This window comes from Rana temporaria, chromosome 2 (assembly GCF_905171775.1).
Source record: "Rana temporaria chromosome 2, aRanTem1.1, whole genome shotgun sequence".
In the NCBI taxonomy this organism is placed as follows: domain Eukaryota; kingdom Metazoa; phylum Chordata; class Amphibia; order Anura; family Ranidae; genus Rana; species Rana temporaria.
This window is the reverse complement of record NC_053490.1, coordinates 285893998-285918070: the sequence shown is the minus strand read 5'-3', so window position 1 is coordinate 285918070 and position 24073 is coordinate 285893998. Positions and strand designations below refer to the sequence as shown.

The 24073-nt window shown below is 40.9% G+C and overlaps 1 protein-coding gene across 1 annotated transcript in view; it reads right to left on the bottom strand.

The window, feature by feature from the left end:
- Positions 1 to 4175: 4175 nt before the first annotated feature.
- The window catches only part of IFNLR1 (interferon lambda receptor 1), a 61591-nt gene continuing 41693 nt past the window's right edge, over positions 4176 to 24073 (bottom strand). The window contains exons 5-7 of the mRNA XM_040337182.1: positions 23345 to 23498; positions 11225 to 11343; positions 4176 to 7080 (exon numbers count right to left, since the gene is read on the bottom strand). Of these exons, the coding sequence (XP_040193116.1) occupies positions 6391 to 7080; positions 11225 to 11343; positions 23345 to 23498 (963 nt within the window). The 3' untranslated portion in view covers positions 4176 to 6390. The remainder of the gene's footprint in view (positions 7081 to 11224; positions 11344 to 23344; positions 23499 to 24073) is intronic.

Genomic DNA, 24073 nt, shown 5'->3' with positions numbered 1-24073 from the left:
GTGCTGTACAGGTCTAAGGGAGTGGATCCCATATACAAAGGGGACCCGGTCCTTGAAGGTCTGTCATGACAAAGCTTGCCGTGATGAGTGAAATTAGACTCCTGTTATCTCCATTCGGTTGGAGGAGAACCACTTGGCCTTTAGGAAAAAGATCAAAATCCATCTCTTTTGAGTTCAAAGGAGAAATGGACAAACGAGCGCCCAGAGGCGATTCAGTTCGCATGTGCAGCGCTATATAAGTCCTGCAGCGAGGAATGGCAAGTCTGCATTTGTTTGCAGCTTCTCTTTTAAAAAAAGAAAAAGATCTGACTGTCTGTTTTCCTGGTGGCCACTGGGAGCAGTGTACTGTTTAATCATGCTATGTGCGCTTGCTCATGCGTCTGCTGTTTCTTCCCCAACCACTAGAGGGCGCAGGTTTACTCAAGTCTAGCCTATTTCTTATTTTTTATTTAGGCAGGAAGAAGAAGGGCGGCCATTGCCATGTGGTGACAGGTCAGATAGGCCTTGGAGACAGAACGGAGGCCCGTGAGTGTGTGAGTACTTGCTTGGGGAACTGGGTGCAGACAAGTCATGATTGCATATTTTCTGCCTATCCGAGGGGCATGTACATCTGTACGTAGATACATTCCTGGATGATTAGCAGTTCACTTTAAAAGTATTAATATCTGCCTGTAGGCAGGAACAGCATAATATATGTGCTTGCAAATGTATTGCTTAATTGCATGTTTTAAAGTACATTTGAAAAAACATGAACATGGGTGCATTTTAGGGAGTTGTATCTCCAATATAGTGCTTGGTATCTTGCAGGTCTGAGTATGGGACCAACTGCAGTTGAGCAGGTGCTTGCTTACAAACTAGCTAAAACACATGACTGCTGAAATGCACAGTTGCTGGAGCATGCAGTTGCTAAAATGCACAGTGGCAAAAATGCACAGATGCTGAAACTCACAGTTGCTAAAAATGCACAGTTGCTAAAAATGCACAGTTGCTAAAAACGCAAAGATGCTGAAATGCACAGTTGATAAAACACAGTACAGATGCTAAAAATGGACAGTTGCTGAAACGCACAGTTGCTGGAGCACACAGTTGCTGGAGCACACAGTTGCTGAAGATAACTGTTTTTTTTTACCAGTTCACATGTTTGCATAAAAATACATGATCATGGGTGTACAAAATGCATGTTTGGACATGTTTGTGTAAAAACAAAACATGTTTATTGTCGATCACATAAAAATTGCATAAGGTGACAGAATCACTTAAGGATACATGGTCACATAAAGCTGCATTTTTATGTTTGTATAGATATACATGGTTTTTACATAGTCGCATAAAAATGCTTTATCACATAAAGATGCTTAGTCGCATAAAGATGCTTGATTGCACAAAGGATGCTTGATCACACAAGAATGCTTGATCGCATAAGAGGCTTAATCACACAAGGGTGCTTAAATTGCACAGAGAGGCCGATCGCACAAGGGTGCTTAATCACACAAGGATGCTTGATTGCACAAGAATGCTTGATCACTCAAGGGTACTTGGTCGCGCAGAGAGGCTTGATCGCATAAAGATGCTTGATCACATAAAGTTGCTTGATCCCATAAAGGTGCTGGATCGCATAAGGATGCATGATCGCATAACAAGCTCGATCGCACAAGGGTGCTTGATTGCACAGAGAGGCTCGATCGTACAAGGATGCTGGATTGCATAAAAGAGCTTGATCACACAAGGGTGCTTGATTGCACAAGGATGCTTGATCGCACAAGGGTACTTGGTCGCGTAGAGAGGCTTGATCACACAAAGGATGCTTGATCACACACAATAATGCTTGATCACTCAAGGGTACTTGGTCGCGCAGAGAGGCTTGATCGCATAAAGGTGCTTGATCACATAAAGGTGCTTGATCCCATAAAGGTGCTGGATCGCATAAGGATGCATGATCGCACAAGGGTGCTTGATTGCACAGAGAGGATCGATCGTACAAGGGTGCTTGACTGCATAAAAATGCTTGATTGCACAAGGGCGCTTGATTGCACAAGGATGCTTGATCGCACAAGAATGCTTGATCACTCAGGGTACTTGATCGCACAAGGGTTCTTGGTGCGAAGAGAGGCTTGATTGCACAGAGAGGCTTGATCACACAAGATTGCTTGATCGCATAAGAGGCTCGATCGCATAAGAGGCTCGTTCGCACAAGGGTGCTTGATCTCACAAGGGTGCTTGATCACACAGAGAGGCTCGATCACACAAGGGTACCTGATAACATAAAATGCTTGATCGCACAAGGGTCATTGATTGCACAAGGGTGCTTGATTGCACAAGGATGCTTAATCACTCAAGGGTACTTGGTCGCACAGAGAGGCTTGATCGTGCAGAGAGGCTTGATCGCATAAAGATGCTTGATCACATAAAGGTGCTTGATCCCATAAAGATGATGGATCGCATAAGAATGCATGATCGCATAAGAGGCTCGATCGCACAAGGGTGCTTGATTGCACAGAGAGGCTCGATCATACAATGGTGCTTGATCACACAAGGATGCTTGATCACATAAAAATTAGGGCTGTTACTGATCAAAAATGTTCTGTTCGATTAATCGTTTCTTTTTTAATCGATTAATCGACTAATTTCGATTAATTATAACGCACATACAATAAAAATGCAATAAAAATGCTTGATCGCACAAGGGTGCTTGATTGCACAAGGATGCTTGATCACACAAGGGTGATTGAACACGCAGAAAGGCTTGATCGCACAGAGAGGCTTGATCACATAAAGATACTTGATTTCATAAAGGAGCTTGATCCTATAAAGATGCTGGATCGCATAAGGATGCATGAATGAGACATGTTTCCTCATGATCGCATAGGAATACATGTCTGCACAGATACATGTTGCGTAGTGGTACATAACGCATTTCATAAACGCATAATTGCTTTATAAAGATGCTTGTTCCATGGCACATGTGCTACATGTATGCGTGTGTACAGAGCACACTTTTCATATTTTGCCTAAAAGCATATTTGTATGGACTCATGCTTCCATAAATGCACGATTCCATAGAGGCATATTGATTTAACACATGCTGCATACATTAAAGCTGTATACGTATGTACTTGTTTTTTCTGGAACTATTTACCTATGTGCATAGGACTAAGAAGTGCCTGAGGGCAGGAGTCTACAAAACAGAGTCTTAAGGCCTCCTTATGAAGGGGGCTCCCCACTCGATCGTGGTGGGGGGAAGACAGGTTCCAGGGGCTTGGGAAGAAGAGATCATTGACGGATGGGTCATCTCTGTGGTAGCCCTAGGCTACTCCCCAAAGAACCAATGAAAGAAGGTCTTATTTCTGGCGCTAGACTGGTTGATTCATCAGGGTGTAATTATAGAGACCCCCTCAGAAGAGCAGGGTATGTGGTTTTATTCAAATCTCTTCACAGTACCGAAACTGCAGATGTCACACCCGTTTAGATCTCAAAGACCTGAATCGGTTCCTAAACATCCGCTCCTTTCGCATGGAGTCAAACCGGTCAGTCATTTCCACCTTGCGGGGAGGAGAATTTCTAGCGTTAAAAGACATCAAAGATGCATTTCTGCGTGTGCCAATTTTTTCAGTTCTTGGCCACTGTTCCCCAGGTATTTACAAAAGTTTTGGCCCCAGTACTAGCAAGACTAGAGGGCCAGGGTATAGCAGTAATGGCATACCTAGATGACCGGCTGCTGATAGATCAGTCAGTTGCACGGTTAAACCAAGGGGTGTCCAGTACAGTCAGGTATCTGGAACACCTGGGTTGGATTTTCAACCTAGAGAAATCATCCTTACGAACAGTCAGGCCTTGTGCACACGGTCGGACCAAACCGATGTGACTGGTCCGTCGGACCGTTTTCATCGGTTCACCTCTGAAGTGGCCGTACGGCCTGATATGTGTACACACCGTCAGTCCAAAATCCGATCGGGTCAGAACGCGGTGACGTCAAACACAGGACGTGCTGAATAAAACGAAGTTCAATGCTTCCAAGCATGCGTCGACTTCTGGGCATGCGCGGGTTTTGAACCAATGCTTTTCTGTACTAACCATCGGTTTGGTCCGATGGGGCAGCGGTCCATCGGTTTGGTTTTGAAGCATGTTTTAAAATTTTGGAACAAAGGAAAACAGACCGATGGCCTATACACACGGTCGGTTTGGTCCGATGAAACTGAACTTCGGTTCATTCTCATCGGTTTGGTCCGACCGTGTGTACAAGGCCTAAAGAGACTGGAGTATTTAGGCCTGGTCATGCAATCTGCCAACACACAGTTAAATTGCATACCGATTGGCACGTAACGTAGACTGAGCACTTGGACACTAACATACAATAACCTCTCCAGAGATATGAGTCCTCGCTTAGTACACAGAAGTCACTTATTAATTTTATAATTTAATATCCCGAAAGTGGGCAGCGCATACAAAGAAAAGGGAGTTACCAAAAAAGATACAAAAAATACAGAAAGACACACAATTGTCAATTTGCTATGAAAATAAAAAGGGATAAAAACAGAAATGAAACTTTACCAAACTCTATCCGTTAGTAGAAGCATACTGGAATATGTGGCACTCCCCAGTTCCGAACTGGCTTCGTGGAAGAACAATGTCCATATCTCCGGCTACTCCATCTATTGAAATATGGATGTGGGCTAGGCTTTAGCCCTTGGCCAATCAACCCTGGGGGCTGTTCCTATCTCAGCCCACAAGATGTTTTGTGTTCTGAAATTACCAGAGTCGATTGGCCCAGAACGGAGCTGATTGCTGGGTCATGGATTGGATTTCCGATACCAGCGCATCAGTCCGATTGCGACAGTAGCAATCACTGCTTGCTTGCCGCAGTCAGGCGCCATATAACGGTTTTGTGTATTTTTCTAGGATTCTACACACGCTATAAATACAGATTGACATGTACGAGTAGCCCAACACGTGTATCATCAAACGGAATTATTTTCATCTCTCTGCTGCTAATATTTTAGCTTTTATGAGACATGAAATAGATTCCTCAGATCTGATGATATAAATCAAAGTTTGCAGACCTGCCGGGGCCTGGTGAATGCCCCCCTGTGGATCCTTGTAGCCACTTTGGCTAGGACTCCCTTTGAAGGCTTCAGAAAGGTGGCAATCTAGGTTGACTCCTTGGGAACTTTTATTGGCATCTAGGTGTCAACTCTGGCCTAGAAACTGGTCCTGTCCTTTTCAAATGCTAATGAAAGAACATATGTGCATTACTGATATGGAATACTAATAACCCAGAATTAAACTACATCTACACTTACACTACCTCTATCGTTCACGTCACATCTCGTTAAGGAAAAGCTATCTTACGCTTACATGTCACAGTTCCCTATGCCCAGTTTCATTCAAGACTGTTGCAATACAGTATTCTGCCTGCTTGGAACAAAAAGACCCAAGCCCCTTTTTATTGAGATATATATTGCTTTGCTACAAAAACTGAGGTACTTCCTGTATGGGAGGGGTTATATAGGGAGGGGGACTTCCTGTCTTTTGAGTGTACCAGTGCCCATTTCACACAATTGGTCTGATTAAATCTGACTCTCCATTCACCTCCATGGAGCAGCAGATGTAAACGGACTTGTGTTCATTTACACCCGTCTACCTCCAATTCAATCGGCGGAGAAAAAAAACAGAAGGGGATCCATCCCTTTATGTCTAATCGTATGGGAGGGCCCACACAGTAGAAAGGGCTGTGCCCGTGTCTGCTCTGAATATGCAGAGTGGACATGGATCTGTCATCTATCTGCCTGTTCCGTTCATTGTGGCCCACGACCGGTTACCAAGTCGCTTAAGTGGCCCTCGCTCTTCAAAAGGTTGGGCACTCCTGCTTTAGGACTACTGAATTCTCTGCCAGTTTTTCATGTTCTTTACCATTAGAGGTCACCACTTCCCATATAAGGTATGTAGTGTATTCAGGCAATACTGAATAGTCCATATCCTCTAACAACTAGAGTCATGGTGGAGTCAGTAATAATACAAAGGTCTTAGCTGCTCTTCCAAACTACCAGCATGCTAGCAGTTTTTTTTTGCCAAAATGACCGGATTACTGACCTCAACATTCTTAGATGACTGCTATCTTGATATAAGAGCATCTTCTACTTGTCACAATAATAGGCTCCATAGGAGTTTATTGAAATCATTGGGACTATGTACTGAATGAATCTGCAATCCATCCTTCCTCATGTGGGCGGGTTAGCAATAGAATCTAAGGGAGTCACCTCAAGCTGTTAGTAGACCCGCCAACTGGCATGAACGCACTGCATTTTGCACCTTAATTCTTGTAACATGGTTAATGGAGTCAAAGTTTATACTTTGTCTCTTCATTTTTACAAAATAAAATTACATTTTTCATCATCACCTTGACATATAACCTCGCTGTTCATAACCTGTGCCCCAATTCTTTTGGAGAGGTTGTGATCCAATGTAGGGCTCAGGCACATCACAGTCTGTACAATCATTAATTAATTGTTCATGGTTATCTTCATAGTCTGTGAGGTGGCCATCAAAAGATTCATTGTCTAAACATTGGTCAGTAGCAGCTGTTATGGACAATGTTTTTAAAAGCCCATCCCCAAAGGTATTACAATGTGCTACACGAAGAGTGTCAAGGAGTGGACCCATGGTTATAGTGTTTGTGACCAATGTTTCCATATTCCCTGAAACATTTGTATTGCTCTCTTCTGAATGATTGTGCAGTTGATTTTTATTTAGCGTCAATATCATTTCAGTATTTGATCCTGATGTCTGTACACAGCTGCTGTCAGATGACTTATCACTGCTGGAGTTTGTTGGTAAGCCTTTAGAAGACATATAGTCATCACTACTAGAATCTCCATAAAGGGTGTGTCTTCCTAAACAGTTCCCTTGCATATTCTTGCGCTCTGTGTAACCAAAGCCAGGATACTCATTTATACTATTACTGTCTTCACCAGATAGAAGGAATGTAGCTGATGACGTCTGGTCCATGTTTTTATCAATGGTAACGTGGTAAGACTTCTCAGGTATTACAGAGGCTACAACAGTACATCTTTTATCTGAAAAGTCCTATAAAATAAAATAAAATCAGATTAAGGTTGAAACACTGGTCTACATATGATATCTATAATATTATATTTATATTTTGAGAACTACAAGTTGTCTACCGCAGTGGCAGACAGGACTTGTAGTTTATTAATTCACAGATTCCTGTTAATGAATGATGCGGCCGATTTGGAAATTTGATCCCCATCAGCTGTTTTAAGGAAAAAGGGGCACATTTTGGGGGAAGGGCAGGTGCTGGACCATATTACTTGTTGCACTGTAAATATGGGTGTAACGTGTGACATGCTCCAAAAGGTGAACCTATGCTTTAGGGCTACTGAATTCTCTGCCAGTTTTGCATGTTCTTTGCCATTAGAGGTCACCACTTCTCTTATAAGGTATGTAGTGTATATACTAACATGTATGTCATAAGTGAAGTTGCGACCTCGAGAGGCAAAAGGTATGTGGAACTAGCAGCAACTTCAGAAACCTTAAAGTGTACTTTTAACCTTTTTAATAAAGTTTACATATTTACATCACCATGCATCTCTGCATGGAACGGAAAAAGTGCTTGAACTGCCCTACCTATAAAAAGCACTACTCAGCGCTCAGGAAAAACAATTAAGATATTAATACAGTGAAATAAATACCTAAAATGTAAGCAGCTGTTTAAAACCAAGAAAACATGAATAAAACATGATTAAAAACGTAGAAAGTCCAAAACAGTGCTGTAACAGCACTGAAATCAAACTAGAATTTAAAAGTCCTCTATATACATCTCTGCATGCTGACATGAAATCATCTAACACTGTTTTTTTTTCCTTTTTTTATTTACTTACCTGTCTTGTTTCCACTTAATTTTTTCCCTGAGAGCACTGACGAAGTAGCCCCAGCTTCACTGATTCCCCCTGGGAAGGCCATGTCACCAGTGCTTTCATGGGTTTTTCACACCTAATCTGCACAATTTTGCATTATTGTCATACTGCACATGCGTGAGATAAAGTACAGGACCTACCTATTGCGGCCCATCTCGCACATACGCCATGTGAGGTTACATTCCGCTGTTTTAAAAAAAAAAAAGGCTGTGCAAGATTTCAGGCAAAGCTATTTTATAAAGCAGATAAACTTTAATGATGTGTGGCACACACACAAGGTGAGCTTCCATCTTGCGCATGCGCACTAGGACTACATCGCAATCTGAGAATTGACATAATGGTGGTGCAAGACTGAGGACAAAGGCAGCAGAGAGGCACCATAAAAATGACAAAAGGAGTAGGAGAAGCAGCATAAAAGTGGACAAGTATACTTATTTACGGTCATCTTCATGTCTTTCTATAAAGGGGGGGGGGGGGGTTGGTGTATGCATGCTAAAATGGAGATAGTTCATAATAATTGTATTTTTTGTGCAGGGAGGGAATTTATAGATCGTTACCCAAAATATATCATAATTATAACCACATTATATTTTGTAGTCCAACAAGGGATAGCTGAGCCAGGCCAGTCCTCTATTATCTCACCTTTCACACACTCTGCCCAGTTCATTAACCTGTGTATATAGCTGGAGAACAAAAGCCAGGACAGCTGCACTCCGAAATTGCAGTCCGTCTTTATTTCATCAATTCGAACAAAGTAGCATAAAAACCAACAAAATGTCCACAGTGGGGGACAGAAAGTTTACGCATTTTGCGCTTCTCTTAGTGCTTATTCATAATGCAAAACGCGCCGACCTTCTGTCCCCCACTGTGGTCATTTTATATTGCTTCTGTTTTTTATTTTTAAGTCTCCTGCTGTCCCTCCTAGCTGGTCTGAGATATCTGCATTGAGTACCATACACACATTAGGCAATTTGCATCTTGTAAGTACATACATTTGCCCAGTTAGTGGGATCATTACATTTATTGGAAACGTGATTAATATTAATATTAGTAATATATTAATATAATAATATTATGACTAATTGTACTAGTACATGATTATAGGTATATATACAGCCTGAGGAAGCAGATCTGTAAAACTTGTAACTATCTTGAAATCAAAGCAATAATGCAATTTGCAAGATAAAAGTTTATTTGTATGCCATAAACACTCTTGTCAAAACTCTTTGAGGTGTATGGCAAATGTATTTGAACATTATTATATATACAGCTGTGGAAAGAATAATCCTTTTCAAGTTAATAGTAACTTTAAGTGATGCACCGATATCAGCTTTGTAAGACCGAATATGAGTAACGATACTTTTCCTCAAGTACTCGCTGATGGCAATTACCGATCGCTATTTTTAGTGTCATGTGTTTTTTTTTTTTTTGGACTAACGAAAAATGATTACTTAAGGCGGAAGTTACAGTCTGCAAGCTTGAAGGTATCGGTTTTAGTATTGGAGTATTTGCATGAGTACAAGTACTTGTGCAAATCCTTAGTACTGGCATCAATACCAGTATCGATGCAATGCTAGTAACTTTGTACAATTTTATAAAATATTGTATGTACATAAAGATCTTTTTTTGGGGGACCGTTGAAGATAGTTAAGCTGGCAATAGGGCGCAATTGATCGGTCCCTGGCGAAGGATGATGTGTAACGTGCAAGAATTTTATAAAGAAAAATACATTCCAGTCCTAATTTTGTAAGGCAGGCCAAAGATGATACAATTTCTTCCCTTCAACCTTGATTGCTCTACACTGATTGTGTTCATGGGAGAATCCCTCCCGCAGCGCTATTATGTTCTGCTGACATTGAGCCTTCCTGGCTAGCAGACCACAATGATCACTGCTAACAGCTAGAGTGGCCAGCAATGATTGCATGCAAAACATCTAAAAGGCTGGCTGTACTGAAGTTGATTGATGGACAATCAGCCTGCCCTTAGGTGGGGATTTGATCCATCTATAGCCGGCTTTAGAGTATATCAAAGAAAAGACCAGCAAAGTCTGTTGATTGTCTTTTTGCATCGATAGACAGCATGTTAGTGATTTAGCCATGATGAATTAGTAACATTGCCTTGATAGTGTTGTATTGGGCTTCACATCCTTGGACAAACCCACCCTGATCTTGGTTCTTTCCCACAGAGCTATTCCCCCCCCCACAGGGCACTGTCCCTGCCAGAAGCACAGTGATCACATGCTAGAAATCTGACATATTGGTTTACCCATGTCAATCAATTGATTGGCTTGGGTACAATTAGCCATCTATGGCCAGCTTAACAATTGGGAAGGGAATGGGTTTTTAGTGGAGATGCAGTTGAGTAGAAAAGGGGTATGAAGTTCCCTGAAAGCTTTATAGAATTCAATGGTAAACTCATATGGACCTGGGCTCTTGCTTCTTGGAATAGACTGAATCAGGAGAATGGGGGGCATTCTTTTGAAGCAGAGTCTGGTGAAGGAAGTGCAGTTTACATAATAATCTATAGATTGATTTTGATCCTGCTCTTCTGTTTCGTCTGAAAAATGAGGGTCTGAGAGAGAAAAAGTGCCCCAGAAGAGTAAAAAAAAACTAAAAATGTATTTTTAATGAGACACTGTCACTGGCCTATGCAATGCAAGGTAATAATGTATCATACAACCCCTGTATGCACACATGTTACCTTTATTTTCTCACAGCTCTATGCTCCTTTGAAGCCTTTGCTGAGATTATCTGTATTGGCCACCATAGGAAGCGGAAACACCACTCTCTTAGTCATGTGACTGTGCTCAGGCTTAGTAATTGGCTAACAGGCCCTGGCACTGTCACATGGAAGTAGGTCACATGCTTCTAAATATCCCAAAATTCTAGGTAGTGTGGCCAGTAGCTGAAGAGCAAGAAGATACAAGGGAGCACAGACAAGGTGAGTTGAGTATATGGGGTTTTATGAGATGCAGATACTATCACTTCACCTTGCATTGGCAAGGTGACAGTGTTTATTTTTTCATACAGAAGCTGTATCTGACATTTGCAGTATTAAACCAAAGCACACTACCATCTTCAGGCAGAAAAATCATCTGCTGGCTGCAGAGGTTTGTTCCTAAACAAACCTACAACCTGCATGTGATCACCATGATTGGCTACAATATATACTGTATTATACCACTGTTATACATTTTATATTATAGACACAATGCCAGTATCACACATGTGGTTTGATGTAAGTGGTTATTGACACTAATAATTGTCCACAGAGAAAAAAATGAAAAAACTCACCAATACATTGGGCTTTGTAACCTTCTTATATAGTTTAATGCAGATTATGCCGACCAGAAATACAACAAAGAGAACTACTGCTGGTAGTCCAATCAGTGGCATTAATTGATGGTGTAGATCTAAAACAAGGAGAATAAATGATGCTTTTAACATTGCTAATTTTATCCCATACAGTTAAAGCAATACATTACAGCAACGTCCTCCAGTGGCGTGCTGTCACCGCTGACAGGGGATCCATCTTCACACGGTCTACCTTCTGGGTTTGCGGGCTCCAGCCGTTTGAATGGCCGAGCTGTGAAAAGTCGCGGCCAGGACACAGCTCTCTCAAAGAACAGCATGCCATCCATTGAGTGCGCAGTGCACATGCACCGGTGACGTCAACTGCTGCTACATATGTAAATATCACCTAAACGGTGCACGTTTGAGATAGTTACTGTACCCACAGGTAAGTCATATCATACTTTTTCAAAAAAAAAATTATGTTCCAGCCTTATTTCAAAATGGATTGAATTCAATATTCTCCTAAAAATTCTACAAACAATACCCCATAATGACAACATGAAAGAAGTTTGTTTAAAATCTTTGCTAATTTATTAAAAATAAAAAACAAAAATAATAATAATATCACATAAGTATTCATAGCCTTTGCCATGACACTCAAAATTGAGCTCAGGTGCATCCTGTTTCCACTGATCATCCTTGAGATGTTCCTACAACTTGATTGGCGTTCACCTGTGGTAAATTCAGTTGATTGGACATGATTTGGAAAGGCACACACCTGTCTATATAAGGTCCCACAGTTTACAGTGCATGTCAAAGCACAAACCAAGCCTTGAAGTTCAAGGAATTGTCTGTAGATCTTCAAGACAGGATTGTATTGAGACATTGATCTGTCGAAGGGTACAGAAAAATGTCTGCTGCATTATTGAAGATCCCAAAGCACAGTGGCTTCCATCATCCATAAATGAAAGAAGTTTGAGATCACCAGGATTCTTCATAGAGCCGGTTCCCCATCCAAACTGAGCGATCGGAGGAGAAGAGCCTTAGTCAGGGAGATGACCAAGAACCTGATGGTCACTCTGACAGAGCTCCAGCATTTCTCTGTGGGGGGGAGGAGAACCTGCCAGAAGAACAACCATCTCTGCAGCACTCCACCAATCTGGCCTGATGGAAGCCACTCCTCAGTAAAAGGCACATGACAGCCCATCTGGAGTTTGCCAAAAGACACCTGAAGGACTCTCAGACCATAAGAAACAAAATTCTCTGGTCTGATGAAACAAAGATTGAACTATTTGGCCTGAATGGCAAGCGTCATGTCTGGAGGAAACCAGGCACCGCTCATCACCTGGCCAATACCATCCCTACAGTGAAGCATGGTGGTGACAGCATCATGCCCCGGGCATTTTTTTCAGGGGCAGGAACTGGGAGACCAGTCAGGATCAAGGGAAAGATGAATGCAGCAATGTACAGAGACATCCTTGATGAAAACCTGTTCCAGAGTGCTCTGGACCTCAGACTGGGGCGAAGGTTCACCTTCCAACAGGACAACGACCCTAAGCACACAGTCAAGGTAACAAAAGTGTGGCTACGGGACAACTCTGTGAATGTCCAGCCAGAGCCTAGACTTGAACCCGATTGAACATCTCTGGAGAGATCTGAAAATGGCTGTGCAAAATCCAACCTGATGGAGCTTGAGAGGGCCTGCAAAGAAGAATGGGAGAAACTGTCCAAAAATAGGTGTGCCAAGCTTGTAGCATCCTACTCAAAAAGACTCGAGGCTGTAATTGGTACCAAAAGGTGCTTAAACAAAGTATTGAGCAAAGGGTGTGAATACTTATGAACATATGATTTTTTTTTCTTTTTAATACATTTGCAGATTTCAAACAAACAAAAAAGAATTTTTAGGAAAACTATGAATCCAATTCGGAATCAGGCTGTAACATAACAAAATGTGGAAAAAGTGAAGCACTGTGAATACTTTCCAGATGCACTGTATGTACATAGTGAACAGTAGAGGGCTCTGGAGGACCTATAGTGAGGCCCTATATGGTTATAATGGAGGCCAATGGACATAGGAATACAAGTGAAAAAAATTTGACCAATGAGGAAGAGTCTATAAAAAATAATTTGGCACATGGGGAAAGTGCCATTTTGATTGCACATACACACATACAGTTTGTGTTATTAAAGTCAAAACATTTTTTTTTATTAGAATAACAAACATTTTATACTTTCCTGCTCTGTGCAGTGGTATTGCACAGAGTGGCCTTGATCCTCCTGGTGATCTTGGCTCCTCCTATTCTTCTTAGGGACTACCATAGCCAGCTGCTGGCTACGGGGTGAGTGTAGTCTGATTGAAAGCAGCAAGAACCAATGGCTCCTGCTGCTTCTCGTGTTCTGTGTTAAAGGGGTTGTAAAGGAATTTTTTTTTTCATAATAAGCATCCTTTATCTGCAGACATTCCTCTTCTCACTTCCTCATTGTTCGTTTTTGCTCAGAAGTTGCTCTATTTCTTGTTGTTGTTCACTTCCTGCTTGTCTGATTTTACTCACCACTGTGAAGGGAGGCTTTACTGCGGTGGTCAGTGACGTGCTCACCCCCTCCTGGGAACGACATCTGTGCGGCAGGACGCTCTCTACGTGTTAGAGACTTCAAGGAGGTGTGAATTACTGGGCGTGCCGCAATGCATACTGGGAAATGTAGTTCTTACATGAACGAGCGCTGTAAACCAGGAAGTGAATGAGAGAACAGAAACTAGAATGCCGGAGGTGATATAGATGAAGGAATATAATAGGTTTTTACTCGTTTTTTAACAGAATCATTACACTATTCTGTCTGTCTACCTTGCAGATTAATTTTAGGCAATTTTTTTTTCCTTTAAGAGGAAAAGAGGGGATAATAGATGTAGCCGTGCACAGCTCTGATCTCTTCTCCCGTCTCTTCCCCTTCACCCAGGGAAGGGGGCACAGAGAAATGGATTTTTTTTTTAACTTAATGCAAACAATGCTTTAAGGTAAAAAACGTTTTTAGGTTTAAAAACACTTTAAGTAGAAATAAAGTCAAAACTTATTTTGCTAGAAAATATTACTTTTAGAATATTTGTCATGGGCACATTTAAAGCTAAACTGTAGGAAAACTGGAAATACACAGATAAAATGCCAATTATTCTTGGGATTTACAAAGCCAACTGGAGGACTACTGCAGTTGAATTAGGTCTTTACACATAAGCTGGCCATAGATGGGTATTTTTTATTTATTTTTCCCAGATTCCTTTATTTACATTGGGACCCGGTGATGTCAGAATACACTGACCTGCAGCTAAACTCACTGAATGACAAAAGTTTTCCAACTTGACCAAACAGAGACAGCCATACACTGGTTGAAATACAGCAGGTCCATGCTGAACCGGATGAATTTCGATCAGTCTATGGCCAGCTTTAGCCTGTGGCTGGAAAATAAAAGGGAAGCAGCAAACTGATGACTCCATCGCCTACTCTAAGCTTGGCTGTACTGGGATATCATACTCAGAAATGTTTTGTTAATGTAGCACCCTCAAGTGCTAGTTGGTAGTGTAGGTTTGTAGTGCTAGGTGTTCGTGAAGGAAAATTTCTTTGACTCTTTGTAAATCTGGATCAGGTTCAGTGACTTTTTGCTGCACAACTAAGGGATCTTAGGTTCCTGCCTGTAAAATGCTCTTGCTTTTTATCTGACTAACAGATGAAGAGATTCAGCTGGAGCCGAGCCCCGAACTCAGAAGCAGGAGGAGGAGAGGGTGGTCGGAAGGACTCGGCTGTGTTCGGGGAACCCAGAGCAGGACTGGAATCTATTTTGTGAGCCTGCGGCTGGACCAGCCGAATTGACGGTGACCTGGCCTTGGCAGGAGACAGAAGTGGAGCAGTCGACTGTGGAGCCAGCCATCCAGCAAGCCCCCCACCCCCTCCTGAAAGAGAGAGGAAAGTCAGCCAGAAGCCAGATCAAGAAACTAGCAGATGACTACTTAACAGCATGTCCCCAAACCCGCATACACCTCAGAACAGGTAACAGAAGTGGTGAGTCCCCCTTTATTGTTATTTTATAAACTGAAACAAAAAGAGTATATAACGCTGAAAGACTGTTAGTACACTTATGCCCTGTACACACGATAGGTTAGTCTGATGAAAACGGTCTGATGGATTTTTCCATCAGTTAGCCGATGAAGCTGACTGATGATCAGTCGTGCCTACACACCATCAGTTAAAAAAACGATCGTGTCAGAACGCGGTGATGTAAAACACAACAACGTGCTGAAAAAAATGAAGTTCAATGCTTCCAAGCATGCGTCGACTTGATTCTGCACATGCGTGGATTTTTAACTGATGGACGTGCCTACAGATGATCGTTTTTTTACTATCGGTTAGGTATCTATCAGATAATTTAAAAACAAGTTCCATTTTTTTTAACCTATGGATAAATAACCTATGGGGCCCACACACCTATCGTGTGTACGCAGCATAACATTAAATAACAAATAGAAGTGGAAGTTAACAGTAGAGGGAACATCAAAAAAACACACAAAAAGGGGAGACAAGGAAGGAAAGTGGAAAATAAGTAAGAAACACAACAACATACGGGGAAAAACAAAAGAGGGGCAGTGGCAAAACTACCCAAAATTAGCCTAAGCCCAGGCTCAATAGAAAAATATATGTCCCAAGATGTGTCCTCTAAAAAGCAAGCAATTGAAAAGCAACAAGGAACTTGTGGGAGACAAGTGAGTGAGTGAATAACTTGTATAGCGCTACAAATGCGAACTGAATCGCCTCAAGGCGCTTGGCATCCATTTTCCTTCTATTTATCCTTCAGAATAAGTGGGTCTTGAGTTTTTTTCTGAAGGCCTGGTGATCAATTTCCATTCGGATATTAGTCGGTAATGCGTTCCACAGTCGAGGTCCTTGGACTGCAAATCTTCGTTCTCCTTCGTTTTGTAGAGGGCTTTGGGGATTTGCAGTAGTTTTTGGTTAGTAGATCGAAGAACACGATTGGGGTTTTGGTATTTTATTTTCTTAACGAAATATTGGGGGGCACTTCTGTGTACACATTTGTGCGTCAGGCATAGGGCCCTAAATGTGACTTGGTCCTTTACAGCCAGCCAATGAAGGGATCTCAGGGACGGGGTGATTGGTTCCCAGGGTTTTTTCCCTGTCACCAGTCGTGCCATTGTGTTATGGACGACTTGGAGACACGCAATCTGGTATTTTGGGAGTCCGAGGTAGAGGGAATTTGCATAATCTAGCCTGGAGTTAATAATTGTCCCTACCACTACTGCTGTATCCTCTTTCGGGATGAAGGGAACGAGTAAAAGCAAAGGAAAAAAAAAAGACAAAGCAGACTATCATCTGACACTAGTATACTCGGTCAGTCAAGAATAGACCAAAAACTTAAAAGTGATATGGAGAAGGAAGACCAACACTCAAATGACCAGATACCCACAAAAATAGAAATGGCATTCATGTTTGCCGTTTTAGAAAATAATGAAAAAATGAAATCGCAATAATACACAAGGATATGGGGCACATATTGGAACCAGTGGAAGAGACTGAAAAAAGACTGGATAAGCAAATAAAGAAACATGGGAAGCAGAAAAATTGCAGGAAGAACCAATAACACAGGAAGATATCAGAACAGCAAAATATAGTACAGCACCAGGGAAAAGTCCAGGTCCCAAAGGGTTTTCAATGAGATATTATAAAAAAATTTAAGGAACAACTAATACCAAAAATATGCGAATATTTGAACAAATTACGAGAGAAAGAGGAGATAAGAAGGGAATCATTGTTAGCATATATTACAGTAATTCCTAAAGAGGGAAATTACATAACAATTTGTTCTAACTACAGACTAATAGCATTGTTGAATGTGGATACAAATATATATGCAAAAGTCTTAGCAACAAGAATAAATAAATTGATGTCGGAATGGATCTTTGCTGATCAAACAAAATTTATATCGGGTAGAGAAGGAAAATATAACCGTGTAGGAACATTATTAATGCTGCGAAAGGAAAGAAGTATGGAATCCCCAGGGCTACATCTGTCAATAGATGCAGAAAAGACATTTGACAGGGTAGACTGGGGATTAATGATGGATACATTAAGAAATCTGGGGTTAGGCCCTAAAATTACCCATTGGATCAAATACATATACAATCATCCTACAGCGTCGATAAAGATCAATGGAAGAATGTCGCCTCCCTTTGAAATGTTCAATGGAACAAGACAAGGGTGTCTGCTCTTACCCCTCCTGTATTTATTATCATTGGAACCTTTTTTGGCAACCTTGTGGACTAGTGTGAACATAGGAGGGGGGAGAGTAGGAGAAGAGGAACACAAGGTCGCATCATACGCAGATGATATCTTACTATACAGTATATAACTAAGCCAAGAATGACACTCCCAAATTTATTAAAAGAACTAAAAAGTTATGGGGAACTCTCAAATTTTAAGATTATTCCAGTAAAGCCAAAAATATTAAACAAACTTTCATAAGAAGGATGAATTAGCATTACAGAGAAAATTCCCATTTACATGGGGAGGGAAAGAATTAAAGTATCTTGGAATTAAGCTGACAACCTCAATGGGGAAACTTTACCAAGGTATTTATATCCTGCTACTCAACAAGATAAAAGCTGAGATTAGGAAAATTTCAACATTCCCATTATCCTGGATGGGAAGGATAAATATGTTTAAAACGGTGTTTCTCCCGAAACTATTATACAAGTTTCAATTGATACCAATAGCACTTCCAATGTTTGATGGAAAATATATATAGTAAAACACAGTTGCACGAGAATATTTGGATACCACGAAAGTATAGAACACTTTAAAGTTTCTGACTTAATTTACAGACAAGAAAAATGGGAATAAAACTCACCATTAATTTCACTTTCAGGAACAAATTAGTTTTTGTCCAGGAAAGGGACACCTTTTGGAAGTTGGATAGGAAACGCACAATTAAAAGATGTACAGCGCCCTGAAAAAGTATTCATACCCCTTGAAATTTTCCAATTTTTTTTATGTTACAACCAAAAACGTAAATGTATTTTATTGGGATTTTATGTGATAGACTAGTGATGTTTTGGAACTACATTTCCCATGATGCTCAACTACACTACAGCGTGCATGAGCATCATGGGAAATGTAGTTCCAAAAAATCTGGGTTGCCAAGGTTCACCATCACTGTGATAGACCAACACATTGGGGTTGATTTACTAAAGGCAAATAGGCTGTGCACGTTTGAAAGTGCAGTTGCACTCTGCAAGGGCAGTTGCTCCAGAGCTTAGTAAATGACGGAGCACTCTGCTGACTTCCATCATCCAATCACATGTAAGCAAAAATGCTGTTTTTTGTAATTTTCCTTGCACATGATTGGATGATGGAAGTCAGCAGAGCTCTCCATCATTTACTAAGCTCTAGAGCAACTGCCCTTGCAGAGTGAAACTGCACTTTCAAAAGTGCACAGCCTATATGCCTTTAGTAAATCAACCCCAAAGTGTCACATAATTGTGAAGTGGAAGGAAAATAAATGGTTTTCATTTTTTTTTACAAATAAATATTTGAAAAGTGTGGCGGGCATTTGTATTCAGCTCCCCTGAGTCAATACTTTGTAGAACCACCTTTCGCTGCAATTACAGCTGCAAATTTTTTTGGGGATGTCTCTACCAGCTTTGCACATCTAGCGTGGCATTTTTGTCCATTCTTCTTTGTAAAATAGCTCAAGCTCTGTCAGATTGGATGGAGAGCATCTGTGAACAGCATTTTTCAAGTCCTGCCACAGATTCTCAATTGGATTTAGTTCTGGACTTTGACTGGATCAATCTAACACATGAATATGCTTTGATCTAAACCATTCCATTGTAGCTCCGACTGTATGTTTAGGGTCGTTGTCCCGCTTAAGGTGAACCTCTGCACCACTCTCAAGTCTTTTGCAGACTTCAGCAGGTTTTTTTTCTAAGATTGCCCTGTATTTGGCTCCATCCATCTTCTCATCAACTTTGACCAGCTTCCCTGTCTCTGCTGAAGAAAAGCTTCCCCACAACACGATGCTGCCATCACCATGTTTCACAGTGGGGATGGTGCATTCAGGGTGATGTGCAGTATTAGTTTCCTGCCACACATAGCGTTTTTCTTTTAGGCTAAAAAGTAAAATGTTGGTCTTATCTGACCAGAGTACCTTCTTCCATATGTTTGCTGTGTCTCCCACATGGCTTCTCACAAACTGAATGGCTTTCTTTCAACAATGGCTTTCTTCGTGCCACTCTTCCATAAATGCCAAATTTGTGGAGTGCACAACTAATAGTTGTCCTGTGGACAGATTCTCCCACCTGAGCTGTGGATCTCTGCAGCTCCTCCAGAGTTACCATGAGCCTCTTGGCTGCTTCTATGATTAATGCTCTCCTTGCCCAGCCTGTTAGTTTAGGTGGACGGCCATGTCTTGGTAGGTTTGCAGTTGTGCCATATTCTCTTTACATTTTTGGATGATGGATTGAACAGTGCTTTGTAAGATGTTCAAAGCTTGGGATATGTTTTTATTAACAAGACCCTGCTTTAAACTTCTCCACAACTTTATCCCTGACCTGTCTGATGTGTTCCTTTGCCTTCATGATGCTGTTTGTTCACTTAGGTTCTCTAACACACCTCTGAGGGCTTCACAGAACAGCTGGATTTATACTGAGATTAAATTACACACAGGTGGACTCTATTTACTAATTAGGTGACCTCTGAAGGCAATTGTTTCCACTAGATTGTTAGTTAAGGGTATCGGAGTAAAATGGGCTGAAAACAAATGCATGCCACACTTTTCAGATTTTTATTTTTAATTTTGAAAAACATTTATCATTTACCTTCCACTTCACAATTATGTGCCACTTTGTGTTGGTCTATCACATAAAATCCCAATAAAATACATTTACGTTTTTGGTTGCTACATGACATAATGTGGAAATTTCAAGGGGTATGAATGCTTTTTCAAGGCACTGTGGTAAATAAAAGGGAAAATTAGATAATTTCAGGAATTAAATACAGTGGTGGGCATATGAAGATCAATGAATGGGGGTAATTACAGCTAAAACACGTTGTAACCACAATACTCCAACCAATTAGAGATGGAGGAAAGTTGAACCCAATAGAAAAACTATGTAGCTTACAGACATCGGTGAAACACGGGGTATCTCAAATCTATAGAATTCTTACAGATCTAGAGGGGCTGGGGATACCCACATTCATTAAAAAATGGGAATAGGAACTAGGCATGTGCAAAAGGGAAAAATTTGTTTCGTTTCGTTTTAATTCGTTATTTTATTCATTTCGTTAAGTTAGATTCGTTACATGTGTTAAATTCGTTTTCGGAATTCATTCGTTTGACAGAATTTCGAAAAATACGGTTGAATTCGAAAATATTTCGACCGGATTCGAAAACAAATAGTCTCTTTTCGAATATAATTTATTTTCGAATCGAAATTTTTTTTTTTTTTTTTTCGAATTCCGATCGAATTTCGTCCGCGGGTTTTCGATTCGGAATCGAAAACGTTTGTTCGGATTCGGTAAATTCATTAATATTGCAATTCGAGAATTCGTATGCATCCTAATGTCCGAATAATGAAAAATTTGTCCGAATTTCGATTAGGAACGAAATGCACATGCCTAATAGGAACTGGACACACAGTTGGAAGAGCAACAAGTAGAAAAAATTATAAGAGCGGTCTACGATTATGCAACTGATATAAACACAATAGAAATTAAATATAAGTGTTCAGTAAGATGGTATATAACGCCAGAGAAAGCCCAAAAATATCAACAAGATAAATCTCCACTATGTTGGAGAGGCTGCAATCAGATAGGTACTATGACTCATATCTGGTGGAAATGTCCAAAAATAAAAGTTTTGGCAAGAAATATAAAGTTATGTAAGGGAGATCACAGGGAAAAGATATTAAACGACCCATGGATTTGTTTATTCCATAATACTAAAAATACAAAAAAATATTAAAGCAAACTATGATTTCATACGTACTAAATGCAGCAAAATAATTAATACAAAAAAAGAATGGTTAGATCCAGGAAAACCAAATGTAAAGAATGGTTTGAAAGAATAGATTATATTTTTTAAATGGAACACCTAAGTAGCAGCGAAGCAGGTAGAAAGATGTAATAGCATATAGGGAACATGGTCAGAATTCAAGAAATCTAAAAAAGATATAGATAAAATGTTAAAGTAATAGAGAAGAAGCCGAGAACTCATGGAAATTGAATAAGTAGAGGTGGGAGGAGGAAATCTGACTAGGAAAAGGGGCAGAGGGCAGTAAAGGGGGTGGCAGTAAATTTATAAATGTACAGTGGAACCTTGGATTACGAGCATATTTCGTTCCAGGAGAATGCTTGTAATCCAAAGCACTCGCATATCAAAGCGAGTTTCCCCATAGAAGTCAATGGAAACTAAGATAATTAGTTCTGCATTGACTTCTATGGCATGCAATATGAACAAGTGGCCAGAGGTGAGGGGGCACTGGAGAGCCTCGGAAATACTCGGGGACAGCTCGGCTGATCTCGGAAACACTCGGGAATGGAGTATTTCCAAGTGTTTCCAAGTATTTCAGAGTGATTCTGAGTATTTCCAAACGGCTCCGAACATCTCCAAACCATTCCGAGGGTCACCGGCACTCCCACACCTCTGGTCAAATGCTGTACTGCATACCCCATTAGCTCAAATTCTGCTTGCTTTGCAAGACAACACTCCCAAACCGAGTCAGGATTAAAAAAAAAAAAGTTCCTCGTCTTTCAAAATGCGTTACTCATAAACCAAGGTTCCACTGTATTTTGAAATTGTTATTGATGAAATGTATGGATTTTAAGATATTTCTATTTATATGGAAAATTGAATAAAGTCAAAAAAATAAACTCTGCACCCAGGGCATCAATAACACTATTAGGGCATAATAATTAAGTAAATTGCCAGCTCTCCCCAAACTGCACACACAGGGCCAGATCCACGTACCCTGGCGCATATTTCCGGGCGTATCGCATCTAAGATACACTACGCCACCGTAACTTATTTTTTTTTTTAATCCTCAAAGAATGTGCGCCGTAAGTTACGGTAGTGTATCTTTGGCGGCGTAAGGGCACGCAATTCAAATCGATGTGATGGGGGCGTGTTTTATGTAAATACATTGTGACCCGACGTAAACGTTTTTTTCAACGGCGCATGCGCCGTCCGTGGGGGTATCCCAGTGCGCATGCTCGAAATTAAACTGGAACAAGCCAATGCTTACACCGGTGACGTCATTCTACGCAAATCCCTATTCGCGAACGACTTACGCAAACGGCGTAAAAAATTCAAAATTCGACGTGGGAACGACGGCCATACTTAACATTGAGTACGCCTCATATAGCAGGGGTAACTATACACCGGAAAAAGCCAAATGCAAACAACGTAAAAAAATGCGCCGGCCGGACGTACGTTCGTGGATCGCCGTATCTAGCTAATTTGCATACTCGACGCGTAATTCGACGGAAACGCCACCTAGCGGCCACGGGAAAAATGCACCTAAGATCCGACGGCGTACTAAGACGTACGCCTGTCGGATCGAGCCCAGATCCAAAAGATACAAAACAAAGATACGACGCGGGAACTTTGAAATTACGCGGCGTATCAATAGATACGCCGGCGTAATTCTTCTGTGGATCTGGCCCACAGTCTCTTTAAATTTACCCTTATTTCACATGAATTGATGACAGCTGGACCAAAACATTATTGTATTTGGACTGCATGCAGCATATCCCAGCTACCCACCTACATGCTGTTGCCATCACAGATATAAAGAAAAAATCAGATACACACACTGCCAGGCATGCCCACAGTAAGCCAATGTTTAAATGAATATCAGCTCTGCCCTGTTTTGCAGCAGGTACCGTCCGCCTCCTAGCCCAAAGCTCTCAAATTTGCTACGCAATGCCATGGCGAGTAATGGCAATCTAAATGAATGGACAAAGCATGACTAATACTATCTATGGTAGTTCAAATTTCAGAAATCATATTATCATACTGTTAACATGTAAGAATAAGACAAAATGTAAAATACGTTAGAGTTACCTTTTTGAGTAACGGTAAAACAAAAAGGATGCGATGGTCCACTTGTTTTTCTATTACTCTTATATATAGTTCTTGCCACCATGCAGTAGTCTCCTTCATACCCATCTGTTTTGATTGTTTTTGAACGCTCTATCATTTCTATTTTCTTTGGTTTCTAATAATCATATACACAATGTGAAAATGTGTTTAATTGAATTATACAACAACAAAAATTAAACATTTAAGAAACTAGGAATGACATGATTGACAGAGAAAGATTTCCTTTAGTATATATTTTAACTTCCACACATTTTTTTTTTAAACGGCTAGAAACACACAAAACATCTAGGGCCAGATTTCGGTACATCTGCGGTGGTGTAACGTATCGCATTTACGTTACACCGCCACAAGTTTTACGGGCAAGTGATTGATTCACAAAGCACTTGCCTGTAAAGTTGCGGTGGCATAGCGTAAATCCCTCCGGCGCAAGCCCGCCTAATTCAAATGATCCGGGTAGGGGGCGTGGATCATTTAAATTAGACGCGTTCCCGCGCCGAACATAAGGCGCATGCTCCGTTTTGAAGTTTCCCGCCGTGCTTTGCGCAAAATGACGTCGCACCGACGTGATTTTTTGAACGTCGACGTGAGTTACGTTCTTTCCTATTCACGGACGACTTGCGCAAAAAAAAAAAAAAAAATTTTTAATTTGACGCGGGAACGACGGCCATACTTTAACATGGCAAGTCTAAC